At 50.1% G+C, this 21,816-nt stretch overlaps 1 protein-coding gene across 13 annotated transcripts in view; it reads left to right on the top strand.

The window, feature by feature from the left end:
• GRIK5 (glutamate ionotropic receptor kainate type subunit 5) overlaps positions 1-21,816 on the top strand; it is an 83,412-nt gene that overhangs the window by 42,896 nt on the left and 18,700 nt on the right. For 6 of the 13 annotated variants that reach the window (XM_065535552.2, XM_015442060.4, XM_074023723.1 and 3 more), the window contains 3 exons: positions 13,238-13,450; positions 13,539-13,648; positions 14,128-14,301. In XM_065535552.2, the coding sequence (XP_065391624.1) occupies positions 13,238-13,450; positions 13,539-13,648; positions 14,128-14,301 (497 nt within the window). The remainder of the gene's footprint in view (positions 1-13,237; positions 13,451-13,538; positions 13,649-14,127; positions 14,302-21,816) is intronic. The other 7 variants (XM_045379493.3, XM_074023724.1, XM_074023722.1 and 4 more) reach the window with 3 other exon arrangements.

Genomic DNA, 21,816 nt, shown 5'->3' with positions numbered 1-21,816 from the left:
TAGTTTGCTTTTTTTTACTTATGACTTGGCCATCTTCCCATGTTAGTACACACAGATCTGCCTCGTCTTTAAAAGCAGCTACCTTTAGGCCAGGCGCAGTGATTCACGCCTATAATCCCAGCACTTTGGGAGGCCGAGGAAGGCGGATCACCTGAGGTTGGGAGTTCAAGACTAGCCTGACCAACATGGAGAAACCCCGTCTCTACTGAAAATACAAAAAAAAAAATAAGCTGGATGTGGTGGCGCATGCCTGTAATCCCAGCTACTCGGGAAGCTGAGGCAGGAGAGTTGCTTGAACCTGGGAGGCAGAGGTTGCGGTGAGCCAAGATCGCGCCATTGCACTCCAGCCTGGGCAACAAGAGCGAAACTTCGTCTCAAACAAAAACAAAAACAAAAACAAACCAGCTACTGAAAAACAAAATCACTTACTGAATAACTATTGAGAGACTCTTCTGCGCCCACTCCATTTCGGCCACTAGGGGGCAGCAGTGTAATGAGCAGATGTGCTCCTTGTCCCCCCTCTTCCCGCCCCCCACCCGCACTGCTGATGTTCTAGTGGGGGAAACTGACAGGGGATATATTAATATCGTGTTAGGTGAAGCGAGGTAAGGAGATAAAAGTGTCTGGTGCGTGGATGCTGTTTTAGACAAGGTGGTTGGGTAGCGTTTGAGAACAGACCTAAAAGGGGTGGGGAATACAGTCCTGAGAAGACCCACCAGGGAGGGTTTCACGAGGGCAGAAGTTTGACTATTTTCCTCACTTCTGCATCCCCAGCGCCTAGAACTATCTGACACCCAGCTGGTGCACAGTAAATAATTGCTGAGTGAAAGGATGGATCTGGGGGAAGAGTGTTTTCCAAGTAGAGAGCCCATGTGTATAAAGACTTGAGGGGAAAAGTTGGTTAAGGGGAAAGAGTGAGGGGCAGAGAGATCTGAGAGCAGGGCCCACATCACAGGGCCTCACAGTCACTGCTAAGGAGTGTGGCTGTTATTTTTTATTATTTTTTAGTTTTTGAAACAGGGTCTTGCTCTGTCACCCAGGCTGGAGTGCAGTGGTGCAGTGCGGTGGTGCCATCTTGGCTCACTGCAACCTCAACCTCCCAGGCTCAAGCGATCCTCCCACCTCAGCTTTCCCAGTAGCTGGGATTACAGGCACGCTCTACCATGCCTGGCTAATTTTTGTATTTTTTGTAGAGGCATGGTTTTGCCACGTTGGCCAGGCTGGTCTTGAACTCCTCGGCTCAAGCAAGCTACCTGCCTCGACCTCCCGAAGTGCTGAGGTTACAGGTGTGAGCCACCGTGCCTGGCCTTGGCTGTTATTTTTATTGTGCTGCAAAGCCATTGAAAAGTTTTCCATCCTGGCGAACACGGTGAAACCCTGTCTCTACTAAAAAGTACAAAAAAACTAGCCGGGCGAGGTGGCGGGCGCCTGTAGTCCCAGCTACTCGGGAGGCTGAGGCAGGAGAATGGCGTAAACCCGGGAGGCGGAGCTTACAGTGAGCTGAGATCCGGCCACTGCACTCCAGCCTGCACAACAGAGCGAGACTCCGTCTCAAAAAAAAAAAAAAAAAAAAAAAGAAAAGAAAAGTTTTAAGCAAGGAATGTGCCATGATATTTTATTTTATTTATTTTATTTTGAGACAGAGTCTCACTCTGTAGCCCAGGCTGGAGTGTAGTGGCACGATCATGGCTCACTGCGACCTCCACCTCCTGGGTTCAAGCAATTCTTGTGCCTCAGCCACTCAAGTAGCTGGGATTACAGGCATACATCACCATGCCCGGCTAATTTTTATATGTTTAATAGAGACAGCGTTTTGCCTTGTTGGCCATGCTAGTCTTGAACTCCTTGCCTCAAATGATCCATCTGCCTTGGCCCTCCAAAGTGCTGGGATTACAGGCATTAGCCGCCTGATCAATTTTTTTCTCCTTTTTATCGAGGTGAAATTTATGTCACATAAAAATAACTACTTTAATGAGTGCAATTCAGTGGCATTTAGTACATTCACAGTGTTGTGCAATCACTACTGCCATCCAGCTCCAAAACATTTTCATAACCTCCCAGAAAACTCATACCCATTAAGCAGTCGCTCCCCATTCCCTCCCCGCTACCCCAACCCCTGGCAACCACCCATCTTTCTGTCTCCATGGGTTTACCTATTGCAAATATTTCACGTAAATTGAATCATCCAATGTGTGGGCTACATCCAATATATGGTCTTTCACCTGGCATGATATTTCCAACTTTTCAAAGTTCATCCACATCATGGCATATACCAGTACTGCATTCCCCGCACCTTTTTTTTTTTTTTTGAGACGGACTCTTGCTCTCTCGCCCAGGCTGGAGTACAGTGGTATGATCTCGTCTCACTGCTGCAGCCTCCACCTCCTGAGTTCAAGCAATTTTCTCCTGCCTCAGCCTCCTGAGTAGCTGCGACTATGGGCGCACGCCACCACACCTGGCTAATTTTTGTATTTTTAGTAGAGACAGGGTTTCACCATGTTGGCCAGGATGGTCTCGACCTCCTGACCTCGTGATCCACCCACCTTGGCCTCCCAAAGTGCTGGGTTTACATGCGTGAGCCACTGTGCCTGACCTGCATTCCTTTTTACAGCTGAATAATATTCCATTGTATACAAGACCAGCGGTATCTAATTTTTAAATCATTTAAAAATGATTGCACTGGCTGCTGTCTCGAGGAACACCTTAGTGAGACAAGAGTAGAAACACAATGGTCCATTTAGGAAGCTGTTGGAGGGCATGGATGAGAGAAGATGTTGCCTTTGAGTGGCAGCTGTGTCAGGCATGCAGCCAGCTTGGATGTGCCTAAGAGGAAAAGAGGAATTGGGGTGACTGTGGGGTTTGGCCAGGGCACCTGGCGAACGGCGAGGCCGGTTTCCACTCTAAGGAGGACATGGGAGGAGCAGTTTGCTGGGGCCGAGAAACGAGAGTTTTCTCTGGGCACGGATCATTTGAGATGCCTGCTTAAAATTCAAGTGAGGATATAAGGATTCCATTGTGTGGCTCAGCATGAATTATTTACCATATCCCATATTGATGGCTATTTGGATGGCTTCCAGTTTTGCTAGCATAGCCAGTGTTACGATAAACTTGGCCTATGGATTTGTGGGAGTGTTCCGGAGGGATACATTCCAAGAAGTGAAAGTGCTGGGTCAAAGGGTATGAATTTTTTCTAAGTGTATACTGCCAAATAGCTGTTCCAAAAGACTTCACCAATTTATATTCCTATCAAAAGTGCATGAGAATGTGAAATTTCCCATACTCTTGCTAACAGTCAGTGTCATCAGTCTTTAAAATAAAAGCTTTGCCCATCTCGAAGGCCAAATATAATATTATTGTTTTAACCTAAACAGAATGTTACCTGGCCGCATACTAGTAATCCCATGTGGATGTACCATAATTTATTTAGCCATTTTTCATAACTAGTTGTTTCCAGGTGTTTTTATTGTTTGTGCTCTTATAAATAACCATTAACAAACATTTTTTCTATTTTTGAGATTGGGGTCTCACTCAGTTGCCCAGACTGGAGTGCCGTGGTGCCATCACAGCTCACTGCAGCCTCAACCTTCCCAGGCTCAGTGCTCCTTCCACCTCAGCCTCCTGAGTAGCTGGGATTACAGGTGTGCACCACCATGCCTGGCTAATGGTTTTGTATTTTGTTGCCCAGGCTGGTCTTGAGTTCCTGGGCTCAAGTGGTTAACCCATTTTGGCCTCCCAAAGTGCTAGGATTACAGGCATGGGTCGTTGCACCCGGCCAACAAGCATCTTTATGCACAAAAGCTTTGCCTGCATTGTAGCCTATTTTCTTAGGATTGGTTCTCTGGATAGAATAACCCGGGGGAAGAAGAAGACCCTTTTTGTGGCTTTTGTGATATTTTGTTGAATTATTTTCCAGAAAGACTACAACAGTTTCTATACAGGCTCCTCAGCATTGAGTGTTTTTATTGGCTTTTAGCTATTTAGACAACTCCCTGTCATTTTCATGGATGACATATCATTTTGATTTTTCCTGCTTTGACTGGTAGGCCACACAGTGGGGCTTATGTGGTCAAGTGATTGATGGAATCTGAACCCAGGTTAACTCAGAAGGGGCCTGATGGGGCCACGGTACCACTCTGTGTTTTCCCAGGTCCTGGTTGTATAACTGGAATAGACACACATGGTAGCTGGCAGAATCTGTCATTGGCGCACTGACCCATGGAGTCAGGGCCATTATGGTAGAAAAAGCCACGTGGAAGCTCCTGGAACTCCCTGTCTTTCCCAGAATAGTAATTCAAAAGCAATTCTCTAACCTTTGTGGAAATTGTGGAGATTGGTGTCACCATTAACAGCTTGGAAGAAGCAGGGGTAGTGATCCCATCCCCATTCAGCTGGTCCGTTTGGCCTGTACAGAAGGCAGATGGATTTTGGAAGAATGACTTTGGATTATTGTCAACGTGATCGGGGTGACTCCAATTGCAGTTCCTGTCCCAAATGAAGTTTCTCTACTGGAGCAAGTCAGCACAGCTGTTGGCAGCTGGTGTGAGTTACTAACCTGGCAGATGCTTTTTTCTTCATACCAGTTTCCAAGGGCTACCAGAAGGCAAGGGTTCACATCTTCACAGTCTTGCTCAGTGCAACATCAATTTTCCCACTTTCTGTCCTGATTTAGGCTGCAAAGAACTTGAACTCTGCAGTCCACATAGCCTCACACTGGTCCCCTACATTGACAACATTATGCTGATCAGATCTGATGAGCAGGAAGTAGTTGAGTAAGTACAGTTGGCATTAAACCTGGTGGATGGCAGTCTGGCAGGGTCCAGTCTGGCAGGGTCCAGAATGGATACAAAACAGCACCGGTTGCCAGGCACAGTGGTTCACGCCTGTAATCCCAGCACTTTGGAAGGCTGAGGCAGGAGGACTGTTTGAGCTCAGGAGTTCAAGACCAGCCTGGGCAACATAGCAGGACCTTGTCTCTACTAAATATTAAAAAAAAAAAATAGCTGAGCATGGTGCATGCCTATAGTCACAGCTACTTGGAAGGCTGAGGTGGGAGGATCACTTGAGCCTGGGAGTTCGAGACTACAGTGAGCTATGATCACGCTGCTGGATTCCAGCGTGGGCGACAGGGCGAGACCCTGTTTCAAAAACAAAAACAAAACCTGGGCTGGGCGCAGTGGCTCGCGCCTGTAATACCAGCACTTTGGGAGGCTGAGGTGGGTGGATCACCTGAGGTCAGGTGTTCAAGACCAGCCCGGCCAACACAGTGAAACCCCGTCTCTACTAAGAATACAAAAATCCCAGCTACTCAGGAAACTGAGGCACAAGAATCGCTTGAACCCAGGAAGCGGAGGTTGCAGTGAGCCGAGATCATGCCACTGCACTCCAGTCTGGGCGACAGCGAGACTCTGTCTCAAAACAAAAACAAAAACAAAACAAAACCCAGCCCCATTTACTTGAATAGAATCATATCAGTTATTTGAACAGACAGCATTTAGTATAAAGAATTGTTAACTAAATGTAAAATTGTTAACAGCTAACTTAAAGGGTAAAAAGAAAACTAAGAGGTCATGGCAGTAGCAACGGCAGAAAGCAGCTACCACCCTTAGTCCTTAAGGGACAAGGGGAAGAGTTTGAAAGATGAAAACTTAGAAGCTCAGAGGAGGGGCCCCACAGAGCTGAGACTTAGACTGCTGAGGAGGGGTGCTGTTGGGTTGATGCTGTGACATTTCGTGGACTTTTTGGATTTTGGTGACAACTTGTACCACATTGGGATGTGCTACTTCAATCCATTTACTTTCCATACACCCCATAAGGCTTTTCATTTGGAGTGAGGTCCAGAGCATCAGAGACTCTGCAGCCAGTCCAGGCTGCGTGCGAGCTGATCTGCCACCTGGGCCAGATGTAACCAGCAGATCCGGAGATTCACTCACAAAGTGTTGATGGCAAATAGGAATGCTGTATGGAGCCTTGAGCAGGCACCAGTGGCTAGCTCATTGTGCAGACCTCTAGGGGTTTTTTGTTTGCTTGTTTGTTTGTTTTAAGAAGAAGTCTTGCTCTTGTCCCCCAGGCTGGAGTGCAGTGGCACAATCTCGGCTCACTGAACCTCAGCCTCCCGAGTAGCTGGGATTACAGGCGTCTGCCACCGCACCTGGCTAATTTTTGTATTTTTAGTAGAGACGGGGTTTCACCATGTTGGCTAAGCTGGTCTCAAACGCCTATGCTCAGCTAATTCTTAAAAGCTTTTGTAGCAGCCAGGCGCAGTGGCTCACACCTGTAATCCCAGCACTGTGGGAGGCTGAGGTGGGTGGATCACAAGGTCAGGAGATCGAGACCATCCTGGCCAACATGGTGAAATACCGTCTCTACTGAAAATACAAAAATTAGCTGGGCATGGTGGCACACACACGCCTGTAGTCCCAGCTACTCGGAAGACTGAGGCAGGAGAATCGTATGAACCTGGGAGGCGGAGATGCAGTGAGCCGCGATCATGCCACTGCACTCCAGCCTGGTGACAGAGCAAGACTCCGTCCCAAAAAAAAAAAAAAAGTTTTTGTAGAGATGGGGTCTCACTGTGTTGCCCAAGCTAGTCTCGAATTCCTTCTTTGGCCTCTCAAAATGCTGAGATTATAGGCATGAGCCACTGCACCGACCTAGCCAGCTTTTTCTGGCCAGAGTGTAAATATTTTCAGCTTTAAGGCCTTATTGTCACAACTCCTTAGCTCTTCTGTTGTATGGAAAGTAGTCATGGACAATACAGTGGGCCTGGCTGTGTTCCAATAAAACTTTATGTACAAAGGCAGACAGATGGGCTGGACTTGGCCCAAGGGTCATAGCTTTCCCACCCCTCACTCTCAGGTGTCATGGAAGTATCATGGCAGGAAGTGGCCACATCTCTAGTTCTGAAGGAAGAAAGGGAAGAGCTGAAACTCTTGGAAACTTAGAGGAAGGGCTCCGTGGAGCTGAAAGTCAGACCCTGGGAGAGGTGCTCGCAGCTGGCGCTGGGTTCTGGAGAGAGGCTGGATGAGATGGGTTTGTAGATGTTGGGAAGCTGCACACCGGATTCATCTGCTGCCAGGAGAAGAAACGATGCTGCCAGGGAGAGGGCGGAAGACGGCTGGGGTGGGAGAGGAGACAGGAAGGAGCAATCCCTTCTCCCTCCTCAGTCTGGCAACCTCCCTCTAGCGCCCCCTATTGGCAGAGCCTGGCAGAGCGCAGCAGGCAAAGCAGGAATATGGTTTGCACAGAACAGGGTATACAGGATGGATTGGGAGCTGGGGGACTATCACAAGTGCTTTGATTGGCTTTGGGCATTTAGATGACACCCCCCCGTCATTATGGATGACTTGTCATTCAAATTCTTCCTGATTTCATTTCAGAGATTAAATAACTGTGAGGGGGCCCATCAGGGTAGGGGCTAGAGGGTCAGGGTGGGGAAGTCATCTCTAAGAAATAGGTCTTTTACCATACATGGTGGCTTACACTTGTAATCCTAGCACTTTGAGAAGCCGAGGTGGAAGGATTGCTTGAGCCAAGGAGTTCAAGACCAGCCTGGGCAGCATAGTGAGACCCCCATCTCTACAAAAAATGAAAAAATTAGCCAGGCGAGGTGGCACATACCTGTAGTCCCAGCTACTCAGGAGGTTGAGGTATAGGAGAATCGCTTGAGCCCAAGAGTTTGAGGCTGCAGTGAACCATTTTCACACCACTGTACTCCAGCCTGGGTGACAGAGCAAAACTCTGTTTCAAAAACAAAAACAAATAAGCCTTTCTTTTAGAAATGAAAAGTGAGTAGGAGGAGGGAAGGGGGCTCCAAAGACTCTAGGAGGAGCCTAGGAGGAACTTGCAGCATTTAGGATCCTTCCATCCCACCTTCAGATGAAACCCAAATCTCACCATCTCTCTCCACCACCACTGCTGCCACTCAGTCCTGCCCCCAGCACCACCATGGGCATCTGCAGTTGGCTCCCTGGTTCCCACATCCACTCTTGTGCCTGTGGTCTGATAATGTCACTCTCTTTTCACACCTTCCTATATGACATCCTCATGCAATGTCCTCCATTGCCTAAGGTGCAGAATCCAGTTCCCTTACTGTGGCCTGCAAGGCCCTGCCAGGCTCTGGGCCCCATTCTGTTGCCTTCCCTGCCCCTTCTATTCTGCTCCAGCCTTACTGGCTGCTGCAAGTCTCTTCCCACCTCAGGGACTGAACCCACTGATCCCTCAGCCTGGAATCTTCCCCCTAGGTCTTCTCCTGCCTTTTCTGTACTTCCTTCATGTTGCTATTCAAATAAGACCCCCCTTGCAACAGTGGGGAGCAGATCTAAAACGTCATCTTCCCCCAGTCTCTCTCTAGCTGCCTGCTTGATTTTTCATCACAGCACTTGTCGCTACCTGACATTGTATGTTTCTATTCACCGCTGTATCCCCAAAGCTAGAATTGTGCTGGGCTAGTGGAGGGTGCTCTGCAAATATTTGTCAAGCAGGTAAATAAATGAAAGAATGAACAAATGGAAAGGGCAATGTGGCTGCAATGTGGGACACAGGGCAAGATGGTAGGGGGTGAGGCTGTGGGGGTTGGATGGTGCAGGACGTTTTGGGGCCAGGTGTAAGGCAGGGTGTCATAAGGGGAACAGGTGTGGGGCACAGTCTTATTGGGGTGATAGGTGTGGTCAGGGCCTCGTCGGGTTGGGTGGGGCGTTTGGATGATAGTTTAAGAACAAGATGGGGTGCGGTGGCTCATGCCTGTAATCCCAGCACTTTGGGAGGCTGAGGCAGGTGGATCACCTGAAGTCAGGAGTTCAAGACCAGCCTGTGCAACATGGCAAAACCCTGTCTCTACTAAAATACAAAAATTAGCTGGGCATGGTGGCATTCACCTGTAATCCCAGCTACTCAGGAGGCTGAGGCAGGATAATTGCTTGAGCCTGGGAGGTTGCACTGAACCAAGATTGTACCCCTGCACTCCAGCCTGGGTGATAAGACTCCGTCTCAAAAAAAAAAAAAAATAATAATAATAATAATAAAAAATAGGGCCGGGCGCAGTGGCTCATGCCTGTAATCCCAGCACTTTGGGAGGCTGAGGCAGGCGGATTACCTGAGGTCAGGAGTTTGGAGACCAACCTGGCCATCGTGGTGAAACCCCATCTCTACTAAAAATAAAAAATTAGCTAGGCATGGTGGCACACGCCTGTAGTCCCAGCTACTCGGGAGGCTGAGGCAGGGAAATCCCTGAAACCCAGGAGGCAGAGATTGGGCTACAGAGCAAGACTTGGTCTCAAAAATAATAATAATAATAATCATAGTAATAATAAAAAGAACAAGGCGCCATGTCTTATACCGGTAATCCAAGCACTTTGGCTGAGGCAGGAGGATCACTTGAGCCCAGCAGTTCGAGACCAGCCTGGGGAACATAGCCATATCCTGGTCTTTCTAAGAAATAAAATTAGTCAGGCATAGTGGCTCGCACCTGTAGTTCCAGCTACTCAGGAGGCTGACGTGGGAGGATCACTTGAGGAGTTCAAGGTTGCAATGACTTATGATTGCACCACTGCATTCCAGCCTGGTTAACAAAGTGAGACACTGTCTCTAAAAATAAAAATATGAACAAGCAGAGTCATTGCAGAATTTATTTATTTATTTTTAGTTTTAGTAGAGATGGAGTCTTGCTACATTACCTAGGCTGGTCTCTTGGACTCTTGGCTCAAGCATTCCTCCTGATTCAGCCTCCCAAAGTGCTGGGTTAACAGACATGAGCCACTGTGCCCGGCCCATTGCAGAATCTAAGCAGGGGAATACTGTGACCAGATTGTCATATGTTGGGATCTCTGGGGCTGTAGGCTGTATGTCCTGGGAGGCAGAGACCAGCTATTCAGTCAGAGATGGTGGCGTGGGCGGGTGTGAGTGGCGGAGGCAGAAAGCAGTGACTCTGTTCCAGAGGTGTTTAGGGGTCAAAATCGGGGGGCTTGAGGATGGATGCAGTGAGGGGTGAGGGAGAGGCTGTGTACAGGACAACCCCCATGCTTCTGCCTGGGATGGTGCTGGATGGAAGACTGGATGTGGAACAGTGTCAGGGAGAGGTGGAGGCTGCTGCTGCCACCATATTGGCCAGAGGTTCAAGGACTCGCTGACTCCTCCCATCAGTAAGCCCTCATTTCTTGAACTCCCTGGGATCCAGGGAGGAGTCACCCACCTGGGCCTGACCTCAGGCACCCCCAGCCATGGAGGGACCAGGGCTGCAGGCAGATAAAGCCCCTAGGCGGGGAGTGGTTCTGAATCCAGGGGTTGACTGTGGCAAGAGGCTTAGTCTCTGTGCCTCAGTTTCTTCATGTGTAGAATGGTAGAAATGGAGGTCCCTCTGCATTGGGTTGCTCTAGGGACCAAACAGGCTACTCTGAGGAAAACCCTGGGACAGTGGCTGCACGGGGTAAGTGCTGTGTGCATGCGAGTGTCTGACTGCGTGAGGTTTTATTGTGGTACCAGGGAAGAAGAGGTCTCTGCATCTGGGAGGGCCCCAGAGGAAGCAGCAACATTCCTGGGTTTCAGCGGAGGAGGATGGGACATGAGACACAGCAGATCCTGCTCTAAGCTGGCCCCGAGCAGTGCCAGAAACACATGACATGTCCAACTGGCCTTGCTTCTGAAATGTTTGTGGTTTAGCAGCACAGGCAGAGAAGAAACAGATATTTTCCAAATTGAGCGATGTGTTGAGATCAAGTGGTGTCCAGGGAGTGGGGGTCCATGAATGGCATCCCAGAGGAGCGAAGGCATGAGGGGCCCTGGAGGGATGGATAGGATCCAGCTCTACAGGGTGGACAGGCGCCTCAGACAGAGCCAGAAAGAAGCTGGCACGAGAGAGAGGGGTGGCGAGTGGCCCAGGAATGTGGTGGGGGAGCCATCGGCTGCCTGGAATGCCAGTCAGAGAGGCTGTACTCGGTCAAACCCAAGCAGGGTCTGTTGGGAACCTGCCATCTGTGGGCTCTGGGCTGCCCCACTGAGCCAGACAGGCAAGGAACCTGTAATGGAGTGAAGACAGCCTATTACCAAGCATCTGAGCAAGGCCATCTCCAGTCGTGCTAAGAACAGGGTGATGGGGCCTGGCGTGGTGCTCATGCCTGTCATCCCAACACTTTGGGAGGCTGAGGTGGGCAGGTCACCTGAGGTCAGGAGTTCGAGACGAGCCTGACCAATTTGGTGAAACCCTGTCTGTACAAAATATACAAAAATTAGCTGGGCATGGTGGCATGCCCCTATAATCCCAGCTACTCGGGAGGCTGAGGCAGGAGAATCACTTGAACCCAGGAGACGGAAGTTGCAGTGACCTGAGATTGCGCCTTTGCACTCCAGCCTGGGTGATAGAGCAAGACTCCATCTTAAAAAAAAAAAAAAAAGGGCCTGGGGAATGTGAGAGGACCCTAGGGTAGGAGTGAGGTGGGGTCTGGAGGCTGCTTTGGTGAGGGCTGAAGGGGTGGGTGTGATGGGAGCCTGGAATGGGGAAGAAGAGCTTGGGGGAGAGCATGTGCAAAGGCCCTGAGGCAGGCATGAGCCTGCTGCGTTGAGGAAAGAACAAGCCATCGTGGCTGGAGCAGAGCTGGCAAGACAGAAGATATGAGGGGAGGCTGGCAGGGCAGCTGAGCCCCAGGTCGCCAGGGCCTCTTGGCCATGAGAGGGTTTTGTCTTAGGTGCTGGGGGAAGCCATGACAGGTTTTAAACAGGAGACTGTCCCCTTGGCTTATATGTGAGGAATGGATTGGGAGGTTATGAGTGGCGACGGGGCGCCAGGGAGGCAGCCAGTGCTGTAGTCAGGAGTGAGATACCAGTGGCCCAGGCCCAGGCAGTAGAGTTGTAGAGAAATGGACAGATCCAAGGAGTGTTTCAGGAGCAGAGCCGCTGTCCTTGCCCGGCCCAGCAAGAGGCAGGTGTCTGGCCTGAGGCATGGCCCCAGGAGTGAGTGAGGAGAAGGCCAGTGTGGGAACAAAGGATGGGGGGCCCTTAGGCTTTCAGGAGGAAGTGGGATCTTGAGCGTCTGGCCCCAGGACCGGAGCCCACCTGAAAGGCCGTTGCTTCCTCCTCTCTGAAATGAGGATGTGGCCATCAAGCAGGGCCTTGCTGGGACAGACCCCCAGTGGGTGCTTAAAATAATTAGAGTCCTATATTAGTTGTGATGATTCCCACAACGACTAACGTATTAGTCATAAAAGTGGCAAGTGTACGAGAAAGGGGAGAGAAGTTCCCTATGCTCAACACCCAGGAATTCCCAGAGAGATTCTCCAAATCCACATTCTGGGCCCCTGCCACACCGCCGCCTCTGGATGATGCTTCAGGGCTGTGCTGTCTCACTCTGCTCCTCGGTTATATCGAGGCTGGTGCCATCTCTCCCGTACCTGGCTTTAGCTGTTTAGCCTGGGCCATCTCCCTCTCTGCTTGGGATCATCTTTGGGGTCTGTGTCCTTTCTCCCCAACCCTGGATTTCACGGTGGGCCAGTCTGCTCTCTCTTCGACCATGGGTTTTGTTTTTAGCCTGTGCCACCTCTCTCTACCTCGTGGTTATCTTTTGTGCCTGTGCCATCTCTCACCGACCTTGGGTTTGTATCTGGGTCCTGTGCCATCTATTTCTGACTCCAGGTGAAGTTTTGGGCCTGGGCCACCTCTCCTTCATCCAGGGTTGTGCTTTGGTACTGGTGTCATCTCCTGACCAGGATGCTGTTTGGGGCTTGTGCCCTATCTCCCTGACTATACGCTGGGCCGGGGCCTGGGTTACGTCTCCACTGGCTGTGGACACATGCTGACCTGCACCCTTCCTCCCTACCCAGGGTCATTTCTGGGCCCTGCATCCTCTCTCCCTGCTCTGTGTTCTGTCTGGGCCTGTATTATCTCGAGTTCTGCCAGTCTCAGCCCCTTCAGGACCTTGGCTCTTTTATGGCCCTAGGGAGAAGTTGGTGCTTGAATTGGAGTTTGGGGAGAGCCCCCATCCCCAGCCCTTGATGCTGGGGCACAGTTGAGGCCTAGGGGACGGAGTCAGTGTGCCTGGAGACGTGAGATGATGAGGATGGATATGTGATGAGAGTCCGATTTCAGGCCCAAGGTGGACTCCTGCAGTCAGTCCAGGCTCCTGGCCCATTCTGCTCCCTACCTCTCTCTCTCTTACCTCCCTCAGTTGCTCACTCTCCATGCATTTCTCTCTAACTGTCCACTTCTGTCTTCCCCTCTGCCCCCCTCCGCCCCCGCCTGGCTTCCCCTCCAGCAGAAGGCAGACCTGGCTGTGGCCGCCTTCACCATCACAGCTGAGCGGGAGAAGGTCATCGACTTTTCCAAGCCCTTCATGACCCTGGGGATCAGCATCCTCTACCGAGTGCACATGGTATGGTTCCCCTGGAGACCGTGGGCTGCTTGCCTGGCATGGAGGCTCGGAGGCTGCGAGTGGGAGCCAGACTTCCCCAGGACCTCAGATGGGCCGGTCAGGCTCCCAAGTCCCTGGTGGGGCAGGGGCTGGGTGTGAGGCTCAGGCCAGGGGTGGCTCTGGGTCTCACTCCCTCTCCCCACAGGGCCGCAAGCCTGGCTACTTCTCCTTCCTGGACCCCTTCTCCCCTGCCGTGTGGCTCTTCATGCTTCTTGCCTACTTGGCTGTCAGCTGTGTCCTGTTTCTGGCTGCCAGGTGAGTCCACTGCTTACTGGGAAGGAAGGGGCTGGAGGAGGCACGAGCCGGGGCCTCTGGGACTGACCTGCCCCTTCTCTCTCGGAACTGTCCTTGGCCTCCCCTTTGGGGCCTTGGATTCCCTGCATCCTCCTTTCTCAATTTTGTACCTTGTGTCTGAGTCTCATTCTTCCCCTTGTGGCTCTGACTGCTCTGTGATTCTGTGTTTGGGTCTCTCCCCTTCCCTCCTCTCCCTTTTTTACCGCCTCCTTTCTCTATTTCTCTCTGTGCATCTCTGTGTCTGTCTCTGCCTCTTCTGTCTCCATCTCTGTGCATCTCTCTCTACCTCTTTTCTGTGTGTCTCTGTCCATCTCACTCCTTTTTCCATCTCTCCCCTTTTTCTTCTGATCACTGTGACTTCATCTTTTTCCTTTGCTTCTCTCCTTTTCCTCCCCACCTGGGCCCTGGGCTCCATCCACCCGCTGCACATCTCTCCACAGGCTGAGCCCCTACGAGTGGTATAACCCGCACCCATGCCTGCGCGCACGCCCCCACATCCTGGAGAACCAGTACACGCTGGGCAACAGCCTGTGGTTTCCCGTGGGGGGCTTCATGCAGCAGGGCTCGGAGATCATGCCCCGGGCGCTGTCCACGCGCTGTGTCAGCGGAGTCTGGTGAGAAGCTTTCTATCTGCCTCTGCCCGGGGAAGGGGAGGGACCCATCTGAGGCCTGGGTGGGGTTGGGGCTGTGGCATCTCCTGGCAGATTTGATTCCCCGTTTCCCCCTGCAGAGCTGAAAGATGAGGAATGGGGTGGGGAGAGCTGAGCTCCAGCTCTGCTGCTCACTGGCTGTGTGAGTTTGGCTAGGTCGCACCCCTCCCCTTGCCTCAGTGGCCTTCCCTGAAAGATGGGGAGAAAGATGCCCACGTCTCAGGGTTGTGAGAATTCAGTGAGGCTGCTATGGAAGAGTGCTCTGTGAGCCCTACAGCCTTGTGTGGGCAGGAGGGGTACAATTGTAACAGGATCAGTGTCACTGTCTTGGACGTTGCCCTGGTCATCACAGGGACATAGAATCTCCAAGCCAAGACAGCTGTCACTGCCTAGATGTTTTCTCAAAGTCCCACAGGGACCCAGTATCTCAGACAGAACTTCTTTGCCCCCGTCCCAAGCCCCAAGAAACTACATGTCAGACGGCAAACACCCACAGCTTGTGGTGTCTGGCCCACAGGTTTGATATTGTTGTTGCTGTTGTTATTTTGAGAGAGTCTCCCTCTGTCACCCAGGCTGGAGTGTGGTGGCACAATCTCGGCTCACTGCAGCCTCCACCTCCCAGGTTCAAGCAATTCTTTTTTTTTTTTTGAGACAGAGCCTCGCTTTGTTGCCAGGCTGGAGTGCAGTGGCGTGATCTTGGCTCACTGCAACCTCTACCTCCCGGGTTCAAGAGATTTCCCTGCCTCAGCCTCCTGAGTAGCTGGGACTATAGGCATGCACTACCACACTCGGTTAGCTTTTTGTATTTTAGTAGAGACGGGTTTCACCATGTTGGCCAGGATGGTCTCGAACTCCTGCCCTCGTGATCCACCTGCCTTGGCCTCTCAAAGTGTTGGAATTATAGGCGTGAGCCACCGCGCCTGGCACACCTGGCTAATTTTTGTATTTTTAGTAGAGACAGGGTTTCACCGTGTTGGCCAGGCTGGTCTTGAACTCCTGACATCAAGCGATCTGCCTGCCTCAGCCTCCCAAAGTGCTGGGATCACAGGTGTGAGCTACCGTGCCCAGCCTTGGCTCACAGTTTTAAGAAACTGGGAATTGAATGCCAACACTTGGAGCACATTCACTCACAAATTTAGATTTCTTGCTTTCCTTGAAAATCTGGGAGATCTGGAAGCGCTTGGCTGGCATTCCTGCCTGGTGTCACTGTCTGCTCCCATCCACCCCCGTTCCCACTGCCCACTGCAGTCGCCTGCTGGCCTGGCCTCCGTAAGCATCCACGTTTGCTACCCTGGGCTTTAAATAGCAGCTGGACTTGGTTGCTGTTCCTGCAATTCTTCTCACCTCCTGTTCCTCCCAAGAACCACGGAGAGCTGAGGAGAATGCTTGGAACAGGGAATATGCTCCCTGTTTATGGATTAGGAGACTGAGACCCAGAGAGAAGGAATAGCTTGCTAAAGACTGTGTAGTCAGCTAGAGGCAGGGCCGGGCTGGGGCCAGGACCAGGCTCCTTCCCCCATGCCAGTGGGCCCTCAGCACTGTCCAAGCTCAGCCTAGCCCTCAAGGCCCTTGGGAGCCTCTCCAGGGCAACCCCAGGTATCTGGCCTTCTTGAGGAACACTTCTTCCTCACCTCCCCACCACAGAATTCACTCACCCATGGTCATTCTTTTACAGGAAAAGGGTCTCGATCCAGACCCCAAGAGAGGGGTCTTGGATCTCTCACAAGGAAAAATTTCAGGGCGAGTCCATAAAGTGAAAGCATGTTTATTAAGAAAGTAAAGGAATAAAAGAATGGCTACTCCAATTGCTTGAACTCAGGAGGCGGAGGCTGTAGTGAGCTGAGATCTCGCCACTGCACTCCAGCCTGGGTGACCAAGCAAGACTCTGTCTCAAAAAATAAATAAATAAATAAATAAATAAATAAATAAATAAATAAAAGAATGACTACTCCATAGACAGAGTAGCCCCGAGGGCTGCTGGTTGCCCATTTTCATGGTTATTTCTTGATGACATGCTAAACAAGGGGTGGATTATTCATGCCTCCCACTTTTAGACCATATAGCGTAACTTCCTGACGTTGCCATGGCATTTGTAAACTGTCATGGCTCCAGTGGGAGTGTAGCAATGAGGACGACCAGAGGTCACTCTCGTGGCCATCTTAGTTTTGGTGGGTTTTAGCTGGCTTCTTTACTGCAACCCCTTTTATCAGCAAGGTCTTTATGACCTGTATCTTGTGCCAACCTCCTGTCTCATCCTGTGACTTAGAATACCTTAACTGTCTGGGAATGTAGCCCAGTAGGTTTCAGCCTCATTTTACTCAGTTCCTATTCAAGATGGAGTTGCTCTGGTTCACATGCCTCTAACAATTTCACAGATGCCTATTGAGCCTGTCCATGTGCCACGCACTCAGATGAGGAATCAGCCCCATCCCTGCCCTGGAGAGGCAGAGGAGCTGATAATAAACTAGTAAACAGATAAATCGACACTGGACATCCTATTTTATTCAAAGAATAGGTCCCAAAGATATTATCTAATTTGTGCCTTTTTCAATTCAAGACTAACCTTAATAGGTGGCAGTTTTTTCCCTTCTCCTAAGTGGAACTAACTGCGGTATGGCAGGCATTAGCAATTCACTTGGCTTGGACACTTGCAAGTCTTGATGGTTTTTTTAAACGGTTTTGGATGGGCATCATTTCCGATGATACCCCTGTAGAGGATTGCTTGAGCCCAGGATGTTGAGGCTACAGTGAGCTGTGATCACGCCATGGCACTCCAGCCTGGATGACAGAGCGAGACCGTCTCAAAAAAAAAAAAAAAAAGGCACAAAACCCAAAAAAATCCAATGAAAGCCCTATAGCCGTATTTGTTTCCTATTGCTACTGCAAAAAATTACCACAAATTTAGTGGCTTAAAACAATACACATTTATTCTCCTATAGTTCTGGAGGTCAGAAGTCTGAAATAGATCTCAATGGGGTAAAATCAAGTTCTTGGCAGGGCTGGTTCCTTGTGGAGGCTCTATGGTGAGAACCCGTTTCCTTACCTTTTCTAACGTTTCGAAGCCACTTGCATTCCTTGGTTCATGGCCCCTTCCTCCATCTTCAGAACCAGCAGCATAGGATCCACAAATCTCTCTCTCTAACTTCCTTCTTCCATTCATAAGGATCCTTGTGATTCCTTTGGGCCTTCCTGGATAATCCAGAGTAATCCCCCCCATATCCAGATCCTTAACTTAATCACAGCTGCAAAGTCCCTTTTGCCGAGTAAGGTCACATCTTCACGTATTCTGGGGATTATAATAGAGAGTTCTTTGGTGCTGGTGGGCGGGGCCTATTCTGCCAGCCACACAGTCCAGGTGAAATGTACTAACATTTTCTATATAATGATGTTGCAGATGCACATAAAATGTGCTATTGAGGAACCAAACAGGATACAGTAACAGAACAGTAGAGCATGGGGGCTGTCAGAGGAGGGTCCCCTGAGGAGGTGAAGTGGGCTGAGTCCTAAAGGCAGAAACAGAGTCGTCCATGCCAAGGAGAGGGAGGAGCATTTTAGAGAGGGAGAGGGCCAGGTGTGTGAGGTGCTGAGAGGGCGCCCAGGAGACCTGCCGTGACAAATATGGTGGCGTCCGGGTTGGGGGAGACCAGTGGCCTCCTCTCTGCTGGTTACTGCTTCTGCCGCCCGGCCAGGGGCCCTTTTCCTGAGGGTCACACTCTCTAGCCAGCTGTTTTCTGCTCCTTCCCATCGCTGTCACCCGGACAGCTCCCACTCATGTTCCCTCCCTCATCGGAGCCTTTGGCCCTGGGGCCCACTCTCTTCTGCACCCAAAGTCCTCCCACACATTCACTCATTCAGCAGATGTTTGAGAATCTTCAGATGTGACGTAGCACCATGACTCAGCAGGCCAGTCCCTGCCCTTGTGGGACTCAGGGTCCAGTGTAGCGGGTGGGATTTGGTGCCATCACCCTTGAGGACTTGGCTGGTAGCTGACCTGCAGCAGCCTGGCCAGAACCCACCAACTGGGCCCCTCCTCTCCAAGGCCCCCTCAGCCCACAGCCTCCTGCAGCCACACCCGAGGTCTTGTCACTATTCAGGGCGACTCTGCCTCCAGAGTTAACGTTTCTTTTTTTTTTTACCCCCTTTTTTTGGAGATGGAGTCTTGCTCTGTCGCTCAGACTGGAGTGCTGTGGCATGATCTCAGCTCACTGCAACCTCCGCCTCCCAGGTTCAAGTGATTCACCTGCCACAGCCTCCCAAGTAGCTGGGATTACAGGTGTGCACCACCTTACTTGGCTAATTTTTGTAGTTTTAGTAAAGATGGGGTGTTTCCATATTGGCCAGGATGATCTCTAACTCCTGACCTCAAGTGATCCACCCACCTGGGTTGGCCTCCCAAAGTGCTGGAATTACAGGTGTAAGCCATGGCACCTGGCTGGAAGTCATCTTTTCTTTTCTCTCCTTCCCTTTCCCTTTCCCTTTCCCTTTCCCTTTCCCTTCCTTTCCTTTCCTTGTCTTGCTCTGTCACCCAGCGTGGAGTACAGTGGCGCGATCTCGGCTCACTGCAAGCTCCACCTCCCAGGTCCACGCCATTCTCCTGCCTCAGCCTCCCAAGTAGCTGGGACTACAAGCACCTGCCACCACACCCGGCTAATTTTTTTTTTTTTTTTGTATTTTTAGTAGAGATGGGGTTTCACCATGTTAGCCAGGATGGTCTTGATCTCCTGACCTCGTGATCCACCCACCTTGGCCTCCCAAAGTGCAGGGATGTTACAGGCGTGAGCCACTGCGCCCGGCCGGGAGTCAACATTTCTAAGGTTTCACTCTGACCGTGGACCCCATCCCTCCCGACTCTCCCTTGGTCACTTGGTGCGATGAGTCCTCTGACCTCCCTCTTCCCATTCTCTGAGCCCTTCCTGCTTTCACTCATCCATCTCTAGGTGGCTCCTAGGCTGTCTCTGCAGCCATTGTCCTCAACTTTTCCCAAGGTCCTCCTTTCCTCACGCCCTCCTGGCGAGAAAACCACAAAACCTCAGATCTAGCCAGTAGTTGGGCTTTGCCCACCTTCCCCCAACCCCAGCTGCACCAGGGGCACGTATGACCCCTTATCCATGCCTCCAGTCTCTGTCTTACCTCCAGGCAGCATTCACCAGGTTAGCCACCCTACTAGAAACTCTCTCCTTGCTTCTAGGCTCTGTGTCCTCCTGGTTTCCTCCAACTTCTCTGGTCCTGTTTCATTTGCTGTGGGTTCCTTCTGCCCTTGCCATCCCTCAAATGGGGCTTCTTGCTCACACCAGTGAGTTTTCAGTGCTTGCAGACCCAACACCCTCTTTTTATATCAAATATTTTTTAATACATCCTTTTCCACTGAAATTCCACTGAATTTCCAGCTGAAATTCAAGGGTAATATATCTTCCTACACGCATAATTTGTAAACAAATCAATATAACGCCCTAATTGCAATATGAAGGAGAAAAAGCAGGGAAGTGACTTCTAATAAAGTAATATTATGGCAATACACAAATGCCTGGGTGTGGCTACACCAGAAGACAGAATACAACAGTCGGCGCCTGCTTAGAATGAGTAAGTGGCATGATGAGAAGTAAGATAATTTAACAGAATTATGTTGCCACTTGATATCTGACACATCGAAATAGTTGATGAATAAGTATGTTTGTGCAAATACAAGTCACTGTGAACGTGATTTGCTAATGCAGCTAGTGCAAGGATCTTGACTTGGGTCTCGAGTTTGAGTGGAGTTGCTGTCAGAGACATGATTTCCCCCAACAGTGAGCAGCTCTCAGCAAAGTTCCAAACAAAACAACACCCAGTCATCCCTCAATTAAAACAAGAGGTGCATTTCTGGTGTGTACTAGGCACTGAGTAATATTTGTTGTTGTTGTTTTGTTTTGTTTTTATTTTTTTATTTTTGAGACGGAGTTTTGCTCTTGTTGCCCAAGCTAGAGTGCAATGGGACGATCTCGGCTTACTGCAACCTCCACCTTCCAGGTTCAAGCGATTCTCCTGGCTCAGCCTCCCAAGTAGCAGGGATTACAGGTGCCAGCCACCACGCCTGGCTAATTTTTTGTATTTTTAGTAGAGACGGGGTTTCATCATGTTGGCCAGGCTGGTCTCGGACTCCTGACCTCAGATGATCCACCCGCCTCGGCCTTCCGAAGTGCTGGGATACAGGCGTGAGCCACTGCGCCTGGGCAAACAGTTTTGTTTTGCATGAATGACAGCATTGACCAGTAAGATGGGTTTGGAGAGACTTGGTTTCTGGAGAGGCTGAGTCAAACCCTGGGTCTTTGTGCCTTGGGGTTTTGGTTTTATTTTGCAGGAGGCTGTATAATTCATCTCTCTCTATCAAGCCCTCACTCCATCCCCATCCCAGTGCCTAGTGTAGCACTTTGCACGTGTGTTCTGCAGAGGACAGCTGCTGTTTTCATTATTACATGCTGGGAATGTGAGGGTGGGAAGTCTGGGAGGCCCTTTTCAGCATCTCCTGCCTTCAGGCCCCTCAGATCTATATGACCTACAGGGACCCTGGCCATTCTTACTTGCCAGCAGGGAGGACAGAGGGGACCACGGTAAGACAAGCGGTTGCTCTGGGGTCCTGCAGCCAGGCTGGTGGGAGCCTGTTCTCCCGGGCCGGTCCTGTGTCACCAAGACAATGAGAGCAAACACTTGCATACCACTTGCTGTGTGCCAGATGAACGCAGTCACTCTTTGCAAAACCCAGTGAGGAAGGGCCTACAATTGTACTAACTTCACAGGTGAGGAAGCTGCAGCACAACTCCAAGGTCACACGCAAGGCAGTGATGGAGACAGGATCTGGGGATTTTCCAGAGATCTTTCTATGATTGATTTCTAATTTAGCTCCATCATGGTCAGAGAACATTCTCTAGAGGACTTTAATCCTTTTAAATTTATTGAGACTTGCTTTAGAGCTCAGCATATGGTCTGTCCTGGTAAAATGTTCTATGTGGAGTTGCATTGAATGTGTTTCTGCTGTTGGTGGGTGCAGTGTTCTATAAGGGTCAATTGGGGCCAGTAGGTTGATCACGTTATTCAAGTTTTTTCTATCGTTACTGATTTTCTACTTGTTCCATCAGTTATTGAGAGGAGTTTTGAAATCTAACCCTGTAATTGCAGGAAATTTATCCATTTCTCTTCAATTCTATCCATTTTTGCCTTATGCATTTTGAAGCTTTGTAATTAGGCACACAAATGTTTAGGACTGTTATGTCCTCTAGATGAATTGACACGTGTCATTATATAATGTCTCTCCTTATTCCTGGTAACATTCTTTGTTCTGAAGTTAACTTTATTTGATACTAATATAGGCACTCTGCCTTTCTGATGCTTAATGTTTGCATAGCATATCTTTTCCCATTCTTTTACTCTCGACCCATCTAGATTATTATATTTAAAGAGCATTCCTTTTCTTTTCTTTTAAATAGAGATAGGGTCTCACTTTGT

The sequence above is a fragment of the Macaca fascicularis genome, chromosome 19 (genome assembly GCF_037993035.2).
Source record: "Macaca fascicularis isolate 582-1 chromosome 19, T2T-MFA8v1.1".
NCBI classification, from domain to species: domain Eukaryota; kingdom Metazoa; phylum Chordata; class Mammalia; order Primates; family Cercopithecidae; genus Macaca; species Macaca fascicularis.
The sequence above is the reverse complement of the archived record's forward strand: the minus strand, read 5'-3'. Positions and strand labels throughout refer to the sequence as shown.